At 42.2% G+C, this 18,850-nt stretch overlaps 1 protein-coding gene across 10 annotated transcripts in view; it reads right to left on the reverse strand.

Annotated features, from left to right (window-relative positions):
- The window catches only part of SERAC1 (serine active site containing 1), a 47,072-nt gene that overhangs the window by 11,368 nt on the left and 16,854 nt on the right, over nucleotides 1-18,850 (reverse strand). For 4 of the 10 annotated variants that reach the window (XM_042848288.2, XM_042848285.2, XM_042848289.2 and 1 more), the window contains 6 exons: nucleotides 13,628-13,749; nucleotides 10,054-10,143; nucleotides 7,787-7,915; nucleotides 5,277-5,390; nucleotides 1,987-2,149; nucleotides 97-247 (listed from right to left, as the gene is read on the reverse strand). In XM_042848288.2, the coding sequence (XP_042704222.2) occupies nucleotides 97-247; nucleotides 1,987-2,149; nucleotides 5,277-5,390; nucleotides 7,787-7,915; nucleotides 10,054-10,143; nucleotides 13,628-13,749 (769 nt within the window). The remainder of the gene's footprint in view (nucleotides 1-96; nucleotides 248-1,986; nucleotides 2,150-5,276; nucleotides 5,391-7,786; nucleotides 7,916-10,053; nucleotides 10,144-13,627; nucleotides 13,750-18,850) is intronic. The other 6 variants (XM_065588890.1, XM_005301445.4, XM_065588886.1 and 3 more) reach the window with 3 other exon arrangements.

Below are 18,850 nucleotides of genomic sequence, written 5' to 3' on the forward strand. Positions count from 1 at the left end.
TGGGCAGCAGCAACTTTAACTCCACCTTTACAAAGTTTTTTGTAAGTGAATAATAAAAGAAGTAACATGTGGTAGAGTAAGGACCCTCCTCTTTACCTGCTACGGTACTGTGGATGTAAAACATATACGCCATCTGGATACTTTTCCTGCACTGTCTCTCTGTCCAGATTAGCCAGGGCTCTGGATGCATGTGAAGACTGAATGACATGAGGAGACTTCATTGCTTCAGCTAGTATGGAAACCCAACCTAGTTTAAAAATAAAACAAAACACATCTCTCATTGGCTGTTAATTACTAAGAAACTATTATCTGAACTATGATTGCAGAATGGCTTTTCTCATTTAAAATGATGTTTGCCAAAATAATTGTAGGAGCATAAGAACTGCAATGCTAGAACAAACCATATTTCAATCCAGGTATCTTGCCTCAGACTGTAGCCAGTGCTGGATGGTAGCACCTGTGTAATGCACTGAACTGTGCCAAAAATATTCCACATTGATGTGGTACGCAATTAATCTCTGACTCCAACTGGTGATCAGAGCACTCTCTCTCTCAAGAAGATGAGTGTGTACCCCCCTTCAATTCCTCCCATCACCCAAACGGAAGAGGGAGGGGGAAAGGAGCAAGGGAGTAAATCCCCAAATCCCTCAAGCAGTCAAGATGTGAGAAAGATAGAGAAAAGAAATGGCACCTCCCCAGTAGCCCAGTAGAATAAGAGACCTCCAACATCTGATGGGCAGAGAGAAGAAAGGAGAAAGAAAGACAAAGTATGACTGAAATGTCACAGGTTCAGGAGTAGTAATTGACAGCAGAAATAAGGAAAAGGAATAGATGAGCTGCATACGTCACCTGTTTGAAAACAAATACCTTTCAGAATTAATAAAAATTACAAGAAAATTATGAAAGACACATAGGAATGTAAATTGATTTTAGAAGTAGGATATATTTCAAAGGTTTGTGTAAAATGAAAGTCCTTAAGAGAACATTATCAAATCATCTTTTTCCACTTCTCTGTATTATAATAGCAAAAAATGGCAAAAATAGTTTGTTTAAAATATCACTTAAACTGAACCTTTCTGAAGGGTCAAAAAACATTGAGCTAAGGATACCCACACCCCCTCAGAGAGCCCAATATGAGCCAATACCTCTTCTACCATTCTCTTTCCTCTTCTTCCTGTGCTGGCAGTCCTAACATGGGAAGACAGAATTACTGGCTTCACAGGCCCTTTTCTCTTATCCACCCTGGTAAGCATTTTATGGGGACAAACAAGTAGTCTTCTTCCCAGTTCTGGACTGCCAAGACCCAGTAGCTCTTCTATGGAGTTCTCTTTAAAAATTAGTACATCCTTTGAAATGTATACAGCAGAGAGCATTAAAGGATTGTGAATATCTGTTCTCTAACAATCTCTTCCTCCAGTCTCAGGGATTGAGCAGGGATTCTCACAGAAACAGAAGGAAGGATTTCACAACATAAAGAATTCCACAATCCCCAGGTGCATGCTGGGGCACAAACTCCAAAGACAGCCTGTTAAAAGAGGCAGAGCAGCAAGACCAGGTAGAAGTTACTAGATCTACTTCAAAATGAGGAAATTGATGGACTAGCCTGTTCACTCCAGACGGCAGAGGAACAGACCTACTTGGCCTCCTTACAAGAAGAAATCACAGCCAGTAAGGAAATCTAGGAACTATTGGGTAGATAGAGTTTGTGAGGAGGAACACCAAGAGATTCATAAAAACATCCCAATTCTGATGTTTAGCTGAACTAAGCCCAAATTCTGAACCTTCATCAATGATTTATAATGACTCTGACTGTAGGGATGAGGCAAGTTTGCAGTAACACCGACTATGCTGCTTTGGCCTGTAAATGAATAGGACTTCTGCCTCCAGCACTATTGATCCTGTGTATTTTACAAAAGTAATAAATTAACTTACAAATTTAGAATATAAATATTGCATCAAGATTGCTTATGTTTGCTTTCTTTTTACCTGCACGTACTATGGATGAATGAAGACGTTCATCCAAAGCCATGTTTCCAATGATGCGAATTATGTTCCTTTGTATTTTTGCAGAATCGTTACGAAGCTGGTATATCCTCTGTAGTAGCTGAAGACCTCCATTTGCTTCAATTTTATCACAATGAGTAGAAACCTAGCATTTTACAGTAAATTCAGTGATACTAAGTGGAAGTCGTGCAAACATCCAAATCTGCAAAAGTTTCCTGAGAAGCTCTCTGTACATAGTCTCCATTAAAGCTACTAAGTACTATATCCACATCATATGCAGAAATTGTTACTTAATCTAGGATTTGTTTTTATGTTATGCTTAAATCTTTCAGTTTAACAATTTAAGAAATTATAAGAACTATGAAATACTTATTTTTATTGAATGCCACGAACTCAGAAATGGAGTCAAAAATTTTAGCATGCGAACTGCACAATCATTCCAACTTGACAGCCCAATATTGGGAAGGGGCTGAACACTTCCAGTTTTCTCCCACTGAAGTTAATGGGACCTGAGGATGCTTGACACCTTGCAGGATCAGATCCTAAGACCACAATTCTCCATAACACAACTGCCCACTTTTTCTAAAGCACTGTGTAAGCTGGGGCCACTTATTCTGCACACCTACTCGCTAGAACACTCTCTTATAATCCTTTTTCATTCAAAAAGGTAACATCATTCTAAACAGTGCTTCTGTCATTACAGATCTTCATGGCAGCAACAGAAACCAATGTAGGCAAATGACTGCACATTTATGAGCCATACTGTGGACCACTGCTGTTGAATAGATGCTGGCAGAGGTGAAAGCAAGCAGGTACCGGTGTGGATCGGCTTCCCCTGCGGCAATTTAAAGGGCCGGGGCGGTAGCGGCTGCTGGAGCCCCGGGCCCTTTAAATTGCCGCCAGAGCCCTGCTGCCGGAGTCCTGGGGAAGAGGCGGTGGGGCTCAGGCGGTGATTTAAAGGCCCCGGGGTACCTGCCGTAGCTACTGCCCCAGGCCCTTTAAATTGTCCCCGGAGCCCTGGGGTAGCGGCGGCGGGGCTCTGGTGGCTATTTAAAGGGTCCGGGGCTCCAGCAGCCACTACCGCCCCGGCCCTTAAAATAGTCGCCGGAGCCCCGCCGCCACCTCCCCAGGGCTCCGGCAGCAGGGTTCTGGGGACGATTTAAAGGGTCCAGCACTTAAGTAGCCACTACCGCCCCAGGCCCTTTAAATCGTCCACGGAGCCTGCCAGAGCCCTGGGGTAGGGCCAGCGGGGCTCCAGCGGCAATTTAAAAGGCCCGGGGCTCAGCTGCCACTACTGCCCCAGGCCCTTTAACTTGCTGCCGCAGCCCCGCCACCGCTACCCCAGGGCTCCAGCAGCAGGGCTCCGGGGACAATTTAAAGGGCCCAGGGCGGTAGCAGCAGCCGGAGCCCCAGGCCCTTTAAATCACCGCCATAGCCCCCGGCTGCTGCTGCTACCCCAGGGCCCCGGCAGCACAGGTCGGATGGCGATTTAAAGGGCCCAGGGCTCCCACTGCCACTACCTCTGGGGCCCTTTAAATCGCCACCCGAGTCCCGCTGCTGGATCCCTGGGGTAGCGGCGGCAGGGCTCTGGCAGTGATTTAAAGGGCCAGGGGCTCCCGGCTGCCGCTACTGCAGTGCAGCCCCGGTCCCTTTAAAGCTCCACCCGAGGCTGGGGCCCGGGGTAGCGGCGGCAGCCCGGAGCCCCCTCCAATGGTGATTTAAAGTGCCCGGGGCTCCGCTGCGGTAGTGGCAGCTGGAGCCCCAAGCCCTTTAAATCACCCCTGGGGCTCCCAGCCATCTCTGCAGCTGGTAGCTCCGAGGGTAATTTAAAGGGCCCGGGACTCCCAGCTGCTGCTACCACAGCCCCAGCCCATGGCCCTTTAAATACTTATTTAAAGCACTGGGGGATTTAAAGGCCACGCCTCTTCCGGATGAGGACCCGCACTCTCCTAAGGACTCCAGAGTACCGGTAAGTCCTTTAAGTTACTTTCACCCCTGGATGCTGGTGACATGAAAGTTTCTATTATAGTGTTGAATACTGTGCTATGGCTGAGTACTGTGCTCTTTGCCCTTCCCTACCATAAATTTAGCTTAGTGGATTTTTTTCAATATGTATTTATTCAGCTTCTGATTTTAGCTATGTTCTACCTGCAGTCTTTCTTGTGCAATTAATATTATTATGGCAAGTGTCACCAGGTGACGCTGTTACACATAGTCTTCCACTTTCTTTTTCTTAGTGTGCAAGTAAATGTTCGATGTTGGGAAGACATGCTGTATTGTTGTTAGTTTTTATTATGCAAGATTCTGTGTAGAGGCAATGATCCTTGGGAGGAAGAGCTGCAGTGCGAGCAGTAGGAGAGTTTGCTCTCTGCCTTGGTCTCTGATCAGAGTTAATTCATAATACAGAGTTGCTCTCTGGAAAGTCCACCTTAGTCTTAGATTGAGGGCTTGTCTACAGGGCACCAGCAAAATGCACTAGAGGGGTGTGATTTGTTAAGCACTCTAATTGCCCCATGTAGGCCCTGCTACAGTCATGCAAACTAAGTAGCTTTTAGAACACATCAAGCGTTAGTGCGCTTTACCCCTCCGGCATGCTTTGTTGTGTAGACAAGCGCTGATATTCCTGAAAGAAGGGACTGCCTATATGACCATCTCTGTTCCAGGATTGATGTGCGTGTGTAAATAAAACAAGTTATTCTTAGAATATATCCAGACTCCACATAACTGATATGTCCTCCATTGAGGAGTTGACATGTACAGCCTTGGATAGCTGTTACCACTATGCAGGGTAGAGGCACTGGCGTCAGAAGATGGAACAACAACAAAGTAGTAGAGGAATACTTCACAAGGGCCTCCTCATAAAGTTTATCCCTGACTATTCCCTGGGTGTGCCCCACTGCGAAATCAATTGAAGGGCCTGCTACCAACACTGGAAGATCCATGCTACCCCACGCACACTCCCCCCACTCTTTGCCATAGATGCCCGAGGGAACTCCTTAAAAGGGAGTCTCCATCACTGAAGGAGAATATCCGTGGTTGTAGTGGGAGACAATCATAGATCCTGTGGACAGTCCCCACAAACTTCCCACTCCACCCCCGCTCATACATGGATTCCAATCCTGTGAACAGCACCTCAGTGGTTTGGGGGAGGAAACGATATTGGGAAGGTTGTGAAGGCAGCTTCCCCCCGCATCCCACACATGCAAAATGCAAGATCAGAAAGGAAAGTTTATCAATACAGCTGTTCAATTATAGCTGTATACATGGATTACCTTTGAATGTTGCACTAAAGCTTGTAAACAGAAGAGTTCTACTGTCTCTGAAGGGACTTTACTCAAAGTCTCGCAATAAGGAAGCCCATTTCCTCCAAAACACCACAAGCCCCCCTGGAATAAGAATCAATAACAATCAACTCAAATCTCAAATGGCTAAATAAGAGGAGTGGTTCTAGTTATTTTTTTTTAAAGTGAAGTGTGCAACAGCCTGTAAAGCTGTTATACCAAGTGCTCTTATGTATATTACATTAATATATCCCTATATGTTCTGAAATATTCTAATATTTATAAAGGAAAAAAAATAAAACAGCCCATTAGATCAGTAGCTTTTACAGAAAACAGTCACTTACCTGTACAGTAACTGTTGTTCTTCAATATGCATTGTGCACATATACATCCCACTGTGGGTGTCTGTACGCTCAATCCACTTGAGCCAGAGACTTTTGCAAACAGTACCACTAGGCTCCCCTGCTCTTCTCATGCACTAAACTGAGAGCATAGAAGGGGCATGTCCATTGCCCCCCTTTCCATTTCTTCTCTCCACTGTCTGTCTAAAGACCTAAGTAGCAAGAAAGGTGGGAGGGTCATGGAATGTATATGTGCACAACACATCTCAAAGAGCAACAGTTCCTGTACGGGTAAGTAACCAGGGGTGCTGGAACAATTTTTATAGTGGGGGTGCTGAGAGCCATTGAACCAAACTGTAAACCCTGTATATGATGGGAACCACTTCAAGCCAGGGGGTGCTGCAGCACCCCCACATCCCTAGTTCCAACACTTATGTTTTTTCTCCCTTGAGTGATTGTGCACATATACATTACTCTGTAGGTGACTCACCAGCAGATTCCTTACAGGTGGTTGGACTTCAGATTATTTGAAAAGAGACTGGAATACCAACTTGCCAAAGCTGACATCATCTCGGGAGGTTTGAGAACTGGCATATGTCTGGAAAAAGGCTTGTATACTAACTTACACTAAGACTAAGCTAATACTATACAATCATATACAGTAATTTTTTTAAGCTGGTGAATGGAAGTTAAAGAGCAACAGGGAGCTCCAACTCCCACCATGGGAAGCGAGAAAGAACTGAGAGGGAGGCAACAGACACACCCCTTTTATGCCCTCAGCTCAGCACACAAGCACTAACGACGCCTAGTGACACTGCTGGCAAGATCTCCAACTTCAGTGCACTGGGCACACAGTGGGGTTGCTAACCCTCCCAGTTTCGCCGGGAGTCTCCCGAAATTGGGCTCTATCTCCTGGAGGCTACTGAAGCCAAATTGGGAGATTTTAGGCCACTAAAAGTCCGGCGGTGCAGCGGGGCTAAGGCAGGCTCCCTGTCTGACCTGGCCCTGTGCTGTTCCCCGAAGCAGCCAGCATGTCCATGCGGCACCTAGGGGTAGGGAAGGCCAGGGGGGCTCCGCACACTGCCCCCGCCCCAAGCACCAACTCCGCGCTCCCATTGGCTGGAATTGTGGCTAATGGGAGTTGCAGGGGAGATACCTGCAGGCAGAGGCAGCGCGCTGAACCCCCTGGCCCACCCCACAGGGTCTGCAGGGACGTGCTGGCCGCTTTCAGGAGCAGCGCGGGGCCATGGCAGGCAGGGACCCTGCCTTAGCCCCGCTGCACCGCTGACCGGGAGCCTCCCGAGGTAAGTGCCGCCCAGCCAGAGCCCAGACCCCCTCCCGCACCCCAACCCTCTACTCCAGCCCTGAGCCCCCTCCCGGAGCCAGCACCCCACACCCCCTCCTGCACCCCAAACCCCCTCCCACACTCTAACCCCCTGCCCCAGTCCAGAGCCCCCTCCTGCACCCAAACTCCCTTCCAGAGCCCACACCCCTCACCCCTCCACACTCCAATCCCCTGCCCCAGCCCTGAGCCCCCTCCAGCACCCAAACTTGCTCCCAGAGCTTGCCCCCCCTCCTGCACCCCAATCCCCTGCCCCAGCCCAGTGAAAGTAAGGGTGGGAGACAGCAAGCACCGGGGGAGATGGGGGGGATGGGGTGGGGCCTCTGAGAAGGGTGGGGCCTCAGGGAAGGGGCAGGACAGGGCGTGGCAAGGGTGTTTGGGTTTGTCTGATTAGACAGTCGGCAACCCTAACCTACAGTGAAATGTATATGTGCAGACTCACTCAAAGGAGAACCTACTAACTACAGAAAGTATAATAAAGGGGGGAAACACTGTAGGTTTTTTATTTGTATTAATACAATACCATTCCCTGCCCCATATCTCATTTTTACAACAACATGCCTGAGAGCGTAAACCACAAGGATCAGATGGTAGTTAGACCTGTACAGTTGTGAAAACAGGAAGGGAGGAGGGAACAAGCTCTCCCTCATCTTTGCATAACCCCACAAAGAGTCTCAGTCCTAGTGGAGCAGAAGCACCATGGGGTGTGGAAAGGGAAAGCTTCACCCACTCTAATATTATAAAATTATACCTTAAATAAATACATATTTTAAAGAGAGAACATTCTGCATAAATCCATCCTGGAGTTAAGAGCTCACCCTTTGTGCAGCTAGAGTCTGACTGCTTTCTCTTAAAGCCAGAGATGTGAAGTACTGGACACATTGCTCAAGATCAGTCTGAGGTAAAGATACCAATAACAATCGGAGCTCATCTTCTATAGCATAATCCTATAACAAAAGAACACAAATACTCATTAACGCTCTCCAAAGGAATACAGCAGGAAATTATGTGAAAGCAAACAAAGATTTGGAACAACAGAAATTGTTACATGAAGTAATGCTGTAAACTGAAAGGCCTAGTTTGAGTGCTCTGCAACCTAAGTTAATGTTTGTAAAGCACTTGGAAGATGTAGAGCCCTATAAAATGACAGGTTATTATTATTGGTGAGCAAATTTTTCAATGAAAGTCAGCTTTAAATTTCTAGGTTTAGGACTTATTTTATTTCAATGAGGTCTGGAAGAATAAAAATGTGGGTCCTATTGGCCTGTGTTACAGAAATGAAATGGAGCTTAGAACAGGAAAGCACCAGAGTATACAACAAGAAAGATTGAAACTTGGCCCTCAATTGCATGATGATCACCACAAAAATAATGGTGCAGATTAAGACTATATGGTTTTATCAACCAACAACAAAAATAATAGCATGATTAAAAAATTAAATTATGGCATTAAAGAGAGAAATAAAATAGTTAACACTTGTATATTTCTTTATCTTTGAAGTATTTGTACAAATATTCATTAAGAAATCCACAAAACACCCCTGTCAAGTAGGTGGGGATGGGAAAACAGGTACAGTGAGGTTAAGTCATTTGCCTAAGGCCACATACTCAGGATGAGAAAAAATGCAAGCTAATGGTCGGAATACAATTTCTGGAGCTAGTGACTCGTGAGTTCGAACCCTCTTTCTGATATTGCCTCCATCTGCAGCCTTGGTCTTGGGCAATTCTAACCTGGTCTGGCTTATTTTCCTCATATATGAAAATTACCTACCAGTAAATCAGCATCTCTGAACATATCATTTGATTTGATTCTCTTTCTTGGATCCTGTGCTTCTGGAGATAGACATGGGGGAACTTTCCTTGCTTTCAAATGATTTTGATCTTTTATGGCACTGGTAGATGGATATGCACAGACCAACAGTTGCCGCTGGAATGTTTTACTTCAATTCCTCAATGAGTAGGATGCAAAGACCTCCCTAACTTCTATATACGGATATCCACTCTATCAGTTACCCAGTGATTATACAGCTGGAATAGTAAAAATATATATATCTGTACTCCAGTATGCCTCAAGCCAGAGAGGTTCAACTGTTTGGAAATAGTTAGACCCATGGTCATATCCATGTTGGACTGATTTAATCAAAGTAATTCAAGTCCAGGGGGGATAAAAATCAATTTTTTTTAAATAAAAAAAATTGGATTTTTTTTATTTAAATCAGATTTTATTTTATAAAATTATTTTTGAGGAAAAAAAAACCTATCTAAACATAGTTTTAATTAAGATACATTATAGCTCTAAGATATCTCATCATGGAATAGGGATTATAAATTCTAATTCTATAGTATGAGACAATGTATTCATGTAATGTTTAAGAAAAGTTTTTTTAATGAGTTCCAATCATTCATGGATTAGGGGACCCAGTTTTATGGGGTTCCAGGGGCTTCTGTATAGATTATTTAGGTTAATCTTTCTATCTACCCAATGGGACTCAGTGTTCAGTCTAGAGGATACCATCAGAGATGCTTAGTTTTGCAGTTCTCAAACTGTGGATTTGTCTCTCCAGAGATAACATGCTTATTAACAGCAAAAATGTTTTTAAACAAATAAATAAATAATATATAGAGGTGAGAAATAACAGACCTCAGCCCTATTGTCCCTCTGCAAATTTGTGTACACAGAGTCAATCCCTTACCTCTCTCTAAAAGTGCAAAGTTTCAAAAAGTTGAATGAATAGAAGATTGTTGGGGGCGGAACAGATCTGGACAAGGAGAAGAAGTCTGGAGATAAATGTGAGAAGGGAGGGACAGGTAGTAGAAACAAAAGTGAAACTGTTGAGCAGCATATTCCAGAAGTCTTGAAGTCTTTCTGAGTGTAGCCTTCATTGATTTGAGATCTACCATACCATTCTCTCACTAGATGGGAAAACCTATAATGGCAGCGGGACGTAACAGAGACCCAGTTTGGGAATAAGAACCATTCAAGAAATATATGTTTGCTCATGATGTTTTAAAGAATGTCACACCAGTGAACTGGTGGAAGTCACTTAATCACTTGGATTCAGAGACTGTTGAAGTGATAATCTCACTTTTAACAGCAGTAGCTTCTTCTGCCGGTGTTGAAAGAATGTTTTCTTCCTTTGGATTAATTCATTCCAAATTGAGAAATCATTTGGGACCTGAAAAAGCAGGAAAGCTTGTTTTTCTTTTCCAGATTATGAACAAACAGGAAAATGAAGTTGAAGACGACTGAGTTAGCTGCAGAAGACAATATGAATATTAAGTTTCTCATGTTGACCTGGCTGACATAGTCGATTTAATTTTTGTTTTAAAAAAAATATATATTTCATTTAACTATTTTAGTTAAAAACAATTTTAACAAAAACAAACCTGATTTTAAAAAACTTGAATGTTTAGCTAAATTCAAAAATTCATATGCTTGTTTTGTTAAAATATTATATGTTTGCTGTTGAAGAAAAAAATCCAGAATACATAACATTGTTGTTTTAGTTAAATAAAACAATTTAAATGTCTGTCTGATGTTGTTCTCCTCCTAATACAGCATGGCAAGAAAATCCTCCAAACATTAATGATTAACCTGTTGAACTGGAGATAGTTCACCTCCCAGTGACTTCATAAATATCTGCTTCAATTACCTTTGGGAAATGACATAACCAAACAATAATTCATTTCCTGATATAGCTGTAAAACTAATCTGAAAAGTTTTCAAAATAAAAATGTAGTGTGTACCTTCTAAAAATGAAACCTACATCTATCTCTGAGTTGTGAAGAATATGTATTAAGGTTATAACAACGAACAAGAATGCACTTTTATGTAGAAATCCATGATTAAATCGAGTCTTCCTGACTAGTGATTTAAATCAAATCCACCCTGTTCAAGTCACTGATTTTAATCATGATTTAAATCAGCAAGCAAGAAACCTTGATTTAAATAACTGATTTTAATTGTATTGTGCATGTGTACTTAAGTTATTTTCTACACAAAGGTTAATTCTCATTAGTTGGTAACATTAAAACATATTGATTGATAGAATCTACAGATTGATTCGTAACTAAATATAGCCTTTATACTAAATTTGGTGTTTCTTTTTGCTAACCAGGGTATACTAGATCTATACATATGTATTTAAGCAATTACATAGCTTAATTTACATTTAATTCAGATTCTTAAGGACTCCCTTTTTTATGACATTAGAAAATCTTGAGTGATGCATTTCTTATTTACTAGATAATTAATTTTTTACTTGTGATTTGTGTCAAAATCTATTTGAATGGAAATTCAAATTCAATTAAAAATGCACAAAAACAGCACTGTACATTTTGTTTTATTAAATAAAGCTACCTTAAAAGTACTCAATAAATGAAAAAGTTCTTTTCAAATCATGATCTGCATTTAAAGCTAACTGATTTATTAAACAAAGGATGTATTATTAACTGCAGTTTATGAATTGAACTGATTGTTTCTGGCCACCATGTTCAGGTTTGCAGTCCCTCTGCATCTCACTGTGAATTCCCCAGAAGGTCTGACCAGGGTCTAGCACCTGTGATTAGCCTTTCTCCAGGGGCTACAACAACGTATACCAGTTACCAGCCAGCCTTCACAAAGCAAAATACATTTATTCTTAGGGTAAAAGCATTACAGAGGCAACATATGAAAAACAATAAACATTCCTATATGCATGCTAAAAGTTATCAGATGTCACCCATCAGTCTCATGGGGCCCTAGCTGCCCAAAGTCTTTCCAAACCTTCCACAAGGGTTGGGCCTAGGGTGACGAGACAGCAAATGTGAAAAATTGGGACGGGGGTGGGGGTAATAGGTGCCTATATAAGACAAAGCCACAGATATTGGGACTGTCCCTATAAAATCGGGACATCTGGTCACCCTAGTTGGACCCCACCTCGGACAGAAGGTCCTGTCCATTTCCCAAATCAAAAGAAGGCCCTGTGTTGGTTTAAACCCACCCTTTTTACACCAAAAGCCCTTTGTTTGTTTGTTGGTCTATGGAAAATCCATTTAGAGCCAGTATATGCAAGCCACCCCAGCAGGTAGTACGGCTCTGGAGTTGTTTGCAGTTTCAGAGACTAGCCTTAATCACCCCCCACTGTTTTTAGTTCCTGTAGGAGCTGGGGTAATCCTCCTCTACCTACCCTCCCCCACCCAAGCTGCCTACAATCCCTGGCCCACAACGATACATATTACATTAACCACTCATAAACAAAATACAATAGGGTCTCTTTAAAATAGTGCACGCAGCTGCAATCGGTCATAAACTGAAGTAGCTGAATAAATTGAAATGAAGAAAATATTCTCTCTACACTTGCAGAAGAGGCTACTGCTGTTAAAAGATGGTTTACCACCTCAACAAACTCTGGTTCCAAGTGCTTAGCCAAGGCCTTCCCTTAGTACAGTGGTCTGACGTCCTTTAAAATTTGACAGCAAACATATATTGCTTTAAATTATTTTAACAGATTATAAGAGGTTTGGGCCTCAATACAGATTGCCAATTTCAAAGTTAATTTTAAATGTTTTTTTTAATAAAATTGTATTTAATTTTTAAAAATCTGATTTAAATAAAAAATCCATTTTTTTATTTTTAAAAAAAATCAATTTTTATTCACACTGGTCATATCACATTCCAAGGGTGATAAACCTGACAGTGCAAAGCTACAGAACATCACTGCTACATGCCATATCTAATTTTGCAAGTCTTGAGGCTTAGAATGGACATGTTGCCCATGATAAGGATTCATTTTATTAGATTTACAAAAATCCTCTACAGGTGCCCAGCCCTGGGCCCATTCCATATATTAAATACAGAATACAATATACAAGGACTGCTCAACCCACCTTGACATATAAATAGATACCAACCAGTTAATATAAGAATAAAATAAAAACAAACCCCTCCAGCCCTGAGTTCAGCCCTACTCAAATGCCTGGGAGGAAGATGGGCTTTACAGCATGCCCAAGTGGTTAACAAATCCAGGCTGAAGGAGCTCATTTTTGGTAAGAGCAACAGGGAAGGGACAGGTAGGAGAACTGCATCTAAAGCGTCCCGAGGATCTGTAAAATCTGCATGGCTTGGGAATCTGAGATTGTCCTGAATGTGAAATGTCTGCTTAGCTCATTATTTCCCTGACTCTTACTGATTGTGTTAACATGCAGTGCATTTCATCAACCTAAACTCTAACTTAATGAAGGTTCTGGCATAAGATTTAGCCCTGATCCACCCTACGAAGTTGTGTTGGTATAACTATGTTGCTCAGGGGTGTGGAAACAATTATACTGACCTAACTACCGGTGTAGACAGCGCTATGTCAACAGGAGGGCATCTCTGTCAACATAGCTACCACCACACGGGGAGGTGGAGAAACTACGCAGATGAGAGAAATTCTCCTGTCAGCAGAGGTAGCATCTTCACTAAGTGCTACAGGAGCACAGCTGCAGAGCTGGAAGTGCAGACAAGCCCTTAATTGTACTATACTACAAGTGCTGGGGGGGGGAGGGCGCGGTGGAATGGCGATAATTATAAATAAAATTAGGAGTAGGAGTAGTCCAGCTCACCTCAAAACACTGTTGTGACTTTTGTCACCAAAAGTGACTAGATTCAACTAATTACTCACATTTTCATTTACTTACATCTTTTACTTTTGGTAAGGGAGGTGGTGGCAAAAAAACCCGAAGATCAATATCCTTGGATCGGGCCAAACCAATCACAGTCCTCTGATCACAGGCTTGAGCAATCGTCCTATATTGATAATCTGTAGTAAGAGAAGGTACATGTTATGGCCAAAACTAGCCTTGAATATTTCAATTAATTTTAGTTGTGATTTCCATAGTACTTTGAAAATATGAATACAAATAGAACAATATTACTGCAATCCACACAAGTTTTCCATGATTCTGTAGTCACAAACTCTAAAGTGGAAAAATAAATGGGTTGTCAGATCAACACAAAACGAAAATGACATTTTAACTGCAGGTATTAATTAATCCTTTTAGGCCAAAATGTGACACTGTAATAAAGAATTTCAGACACTAGCCAATCATATGTGATCGCAAGTGTTTAGAGTTAGTGCTTTGAAAGGAAAACAAAAATCACAAACCAAGGCTATGCTTGCACTCAGGCCTGTGGTCTTGGTTCAGACAAAACTTTGAAATCTGAAAGATTTTTGAATAGTGTTATGCTACATATAATATTTTAGAAATATAGCATCTTAGACCCTGGTGGTGCAAAGACTTACACACAAAAACTACATTTAATTAACATTATTTAAGGTGGCAAAGTCAAGCACCCAAAAATTAGGAAATGCCAGAATTAAAGTAGCCTATGCAACCTTCAGAATGTCTATGCATTATGATACTGTTTTTAATTACATAATCTCATACTATTTTTTCCATAGGACCCCCGCCTCATTCAGTGCACAGACAGTGCTCACTTAATGAGCAGCTATTCAATATTTTGTTTTATCCTCATTGTTCAATGTGTGGCCCCAGGTCTTGTTTACGGCACTCTGGTCAAACACTGTTCGAAGACAGATTTATTAATTTCCTTATGAAGTTTTCTATGACACTCATCACTATACTACCTGAGTACTTCACATACATTAATCTAGCATCAAAAACTCCTGGGAAGAAAGGGAATATTACCTCCAATTTATAGAAGGGGAGTTGGGCACAGAGAAATAAAGATCAAAAGTATCTACTAATTTAAGGTGCCCAATACAAAACACTTAGGATCTGATTTTTCAGATTATTTAGCATTACATAATTACTAAATATGTTTAAAGCACAGCACTCATTGACTTCAGTGGCAGCTCTCAGCACTTCTCCAAATCAGACCATAAGGTCTCAAACAAGGGATCCAGAACATGAGGAACACTCATTCAATGACCACCTGTGAAATATTTGGTTTAAACCACTTGCAGGGCCAGCTTTAGCAAGAGCGGGGCCGGAGCTCCGGCCAGGATTGCGGGGCTTGGGTCCGGCCCGGAGCTGAGCTGCGGGGGCTGGAGCCAAGCCGAGCCGCGGGGGCGGGCCGGAGCCGAGCCGAGCTGCGGGGGCCGGGCCGTTAGATATCAAAAAGATGAATAAGGAATGGAGATAAAAGTTCCAGGCTTACCTTAAGGATACAAAAAATGAAATTGAGATGAAAGGGAAAATATTAGATGCAAAAACAGGATTAAATGAGCAACTGGACAACATGAAAGAATCCAAATAATTGAAAAAAGAGAAAAAGAAATAGAATTAAAGCTGTAGGACACGGAGAACTGAGAATGCAAGAATAATACAAGGATAAAAGTTATTCCAGAGGAAACTGAAGCGAGAAACCTGCTGGACACGTTGGACGATATTTCCCATTACATATTAAAACTGAGCAATAAAGATTGCATTCATACTGAGAGGGCTCACAAATCCCTATTCCCCAGGTCCCCAGTAGGCACCAGACCAAAAGATGTGATTGTCTATCTACACTACTATCAAGAAAAGGATAAAATACTGAGTGCAATGAGGGAGAGAGCTGAACCACTGATGTTTCTTAACCAGCCGTGACCCTAAAAGCATCCCTATGCGAGAAGGCAAGGGGCTTCCTGGTATCTTCTAGTGAGTTTCTGGTCAGCTCAATGCATCCAAATTCACTACTGTTATATTCTGTATCTAAAAGGTGTCACGTAATACATCATTGGAAAACTAATAACGGACTGATCATTAATATTTTTGTGTGATGTATGTAAGGCCAACCCACAAAGGACGATGAAGATATGCTGAAATTATAACTAAAATATGTTTAAACCATGTCAAGCGAATTGATAACAGGTTTTATCCAGACAAGGAAAGAGGCCAACACCACAAACAAGGTATAACACTGATAAGCCAAGTGTCAGCCCTGTAACTAAGTAACCCATCAAATGAGAAAGAAGTCTTTTGTAATACAAATGAAGAACTTTAACAGGAAAGTGCTAATTCCTGCACATGGAAAGTAAATGGTCATTGTGTGTGAGATCAAAGACTTTGGTAAGTTCATTCCTCCCCCTCACAACCATGAAGAAGGAATCTGGATGGGAACTCTTGCTGTCAGTTTCATTTCTGTGAGAAGAAGCAAGAAATATGGACACAAGGAAAAATTCTTCATTTATGGGCTTTTGGGATTTTAATAAGGCAAACAAGGAGGCAGAGATCCCCAGAGTTATTCTGGGTAGCCATGAAAATCTTTTGGGAAACTGGCAGAACACTACATCTCTGCTACCTTTTGAAATTAAAGACTGTGATTCACCTGTACATATATTTGTATCTGCTTTAACCTCTCAATAACTCATTTCTTTTTCTTAGTTAATAAAACTTTAGTTATTTACTACAGAATTGGCTATCAGCAGTGTCTCTGGTGTAAGATCTCGAATGCAAATCGACCTGCATAAGCAACAGGTCTCTTGGGATTGGGTGTAACCTGAATATTTTATGATTTTTGGTGTAAGTGACCAATTATCACATAGTCCATCTTGTCTGGGTGGCAAAATTGACTGGAGTGTTTAAGGGGACTGTCTGTGACTCCATTATAAGACTATTGCAATATCTTGGGAGTTCAGCTCCCCACTCCTCGGCCTACCTCCTGGCGTTTCCCGCTGCCAGGGAGCGGGGAGGAGCGGGGAGCTGTGCATTCAGGGGAGGAGGCGGAGAAGAGGTGGGATGGGGCGGGGATTTGGGGAAGGGGTTGGAATAGGGGCAGGGAGGGGGCGGTGTTGGGGTGGGGACTTTGGCGAGGGGGTTGGAATGGGAAGAGGCAGGGCAGGGGCAAAGCCTCATGGAAAGGATGGAGTGGGTGTTGGTGTTGGGGGCGGGGGGCTTTTGTATCTTTTTATGAAAAGGTGTCAGTGATGCGGCCTTCAGGCCAATGTACTAGTCCTCATGTGGCCCTCGTGGTGATTTGAGTTTGAGATCCCTGGGTTAGTGAAATCCAATTATAGAACATAGTGGGACCCAGTTTGGAGTGTCTGCTCTGCTTTTGACAGTCTACCCTGAGGTAGGTACTCACAGTTGTGAGCCATTCCAGACAGCATGACACCAGACATGCACGAATTCAACGCGCTATTCATTCGTATCAGAAGTTGCAGGGAGAGATCATTTGCATTGTAAAAATCCAAGATTCCACAGGAAGTCTGATGGAACAGTGAACTGAACGAAAATCTCCCAAGTTCCAAGCTAGTGTCCCAACTACCACAACATCCTTCCTCATTATCACTCAAAGATATACTGTTTACTTTTCATATTGAGATGAAAGCAACATGACACTGTCTTTGACACACTGGACTCAGTTTCCACTTCTTGCAATAGCCACTTATGGCTGCCATGTCTTGGTTCAGGTTGTCCTCAACCTTTTTGAAGTTTCTGTTTCTTGAAGGTAGGGAGAGATTGGAGGATTTTCAATGTTCAAAAAAGTTGTGGCAAGAACAGATTCCTGAGAGTTATGTTCTTCTGGATCCTCCAAGTGCTCAATTTATTTTCCAGCATCGCTTGTAATTTTCTGTTTCAAAGCATCTTTTCTGTAGACCTAACAACCCATCAAGATAATATCTTTGACATCAGTATCATCATGCTTTCATCTCAATTACACTAACGCTTCATGAGAACTCAACATCTCCTTGAATGGAGAATGATTAGCACAATATCCAAAGCCAGTATATCTAGGAGAAAGTTTAACTTGCACACTTGCCTATAAGGACCACCTCACCAAGGTAACTCAGAAGATTAAGAGCAGAAAGGGCCTTTTATATAAACTTGCAAGCACAACTTGGGGTGCTAATGTGCAGACACAGTTAGCTCTCTACTACTCCGATGGAGAATACTTCTGAGTGGTTAAACCCTCTCTACACAAAGCTAGCTGATGTACAATTGAATCAAATGATAAGAATAATAACAGAACTATGAGACCAACAAACACCGATTGGTTACCAGTCCTTTCTAATGTCCTGCCTCCTAACATCAAGTGTTATAGTGCAGCAAAGAATCTCCTTGACAAAACCCCGGAGATACCACAACTGCCAATTTTCAAAGATATATAGGAGGCGCCTTGCCACTGTCTCATTAGTAGAAGACTAATCTGGACTATGTTACTAACCATGTCCATGGTTATCACACTGTGGCGAGCAAAATGGGAACATGCTGCTCCCTCTGTAAGAAACTCCTTCCTCATTACTCAGCTTGATGAGGGTCTGCCTGGCTTTGAGCTGCCATGCCACACCACCTCTATTGCAAGCTCAACCATTTCAGATGTGGGCTGGTGAGGTGTGTGGCAAATGACTACACCAGAAGACTCAGGGACAGCCCTCTGTGTAGTTGCAGATGGATGCCTACTGAATGATTGCTATCTTGTGATGGTCTATCAGGAGGACTTTCCAGACCCATACTTCTGACCCCAAAGTTACTGAATGGCTAAACTATGCATGATGCTTACATAAGCCCTTTTGACATTTTTCTTTTTTTCTGACACACACCTCTGTTTTATTTCCAGACTTTATATTTTGTATTTTGAACTTTTTTCCAATCTTTATTGTACCACTTGTACATTTGCTAATATAATAATGTGCATATGTGAAAGTGAATCTTTATTTACTTACTTTTTTTTATTCTATTTTGTTTTCCAAACTTACTAAACATCTGTTTGTCATTCAGACATAGAACCACAAGTGAGGTTATTTTAACATTCAGCAATTTTTGAGTTATATCTGTATAAATAAGGCTGTAAGGAAGTGGTGATTTTTGGTTCAAAAGTTGCAGCCATGGTTGTTTAAAGTTATAATTTTGGTGCAGAGCCAAATTTGAGTGCACCAAGTTCCAGCGCCACTCACTCAAATTTGGCCAGGGCAC

Source organism: Chrysemys picta, chromosome 3, assembly GCF_011386835.1.
Source record: "Chrysemys picta bellii isolate R12L10 chromosome 3, ASM1138683v2, whole genome shotgun sequence".
NCBI classification, from domain to species: domain Eukaryota; kingdom Metazoa; phylum Chordata; order Testudines; family Emydidae; genus Chrysemys; species Chrysemys picta.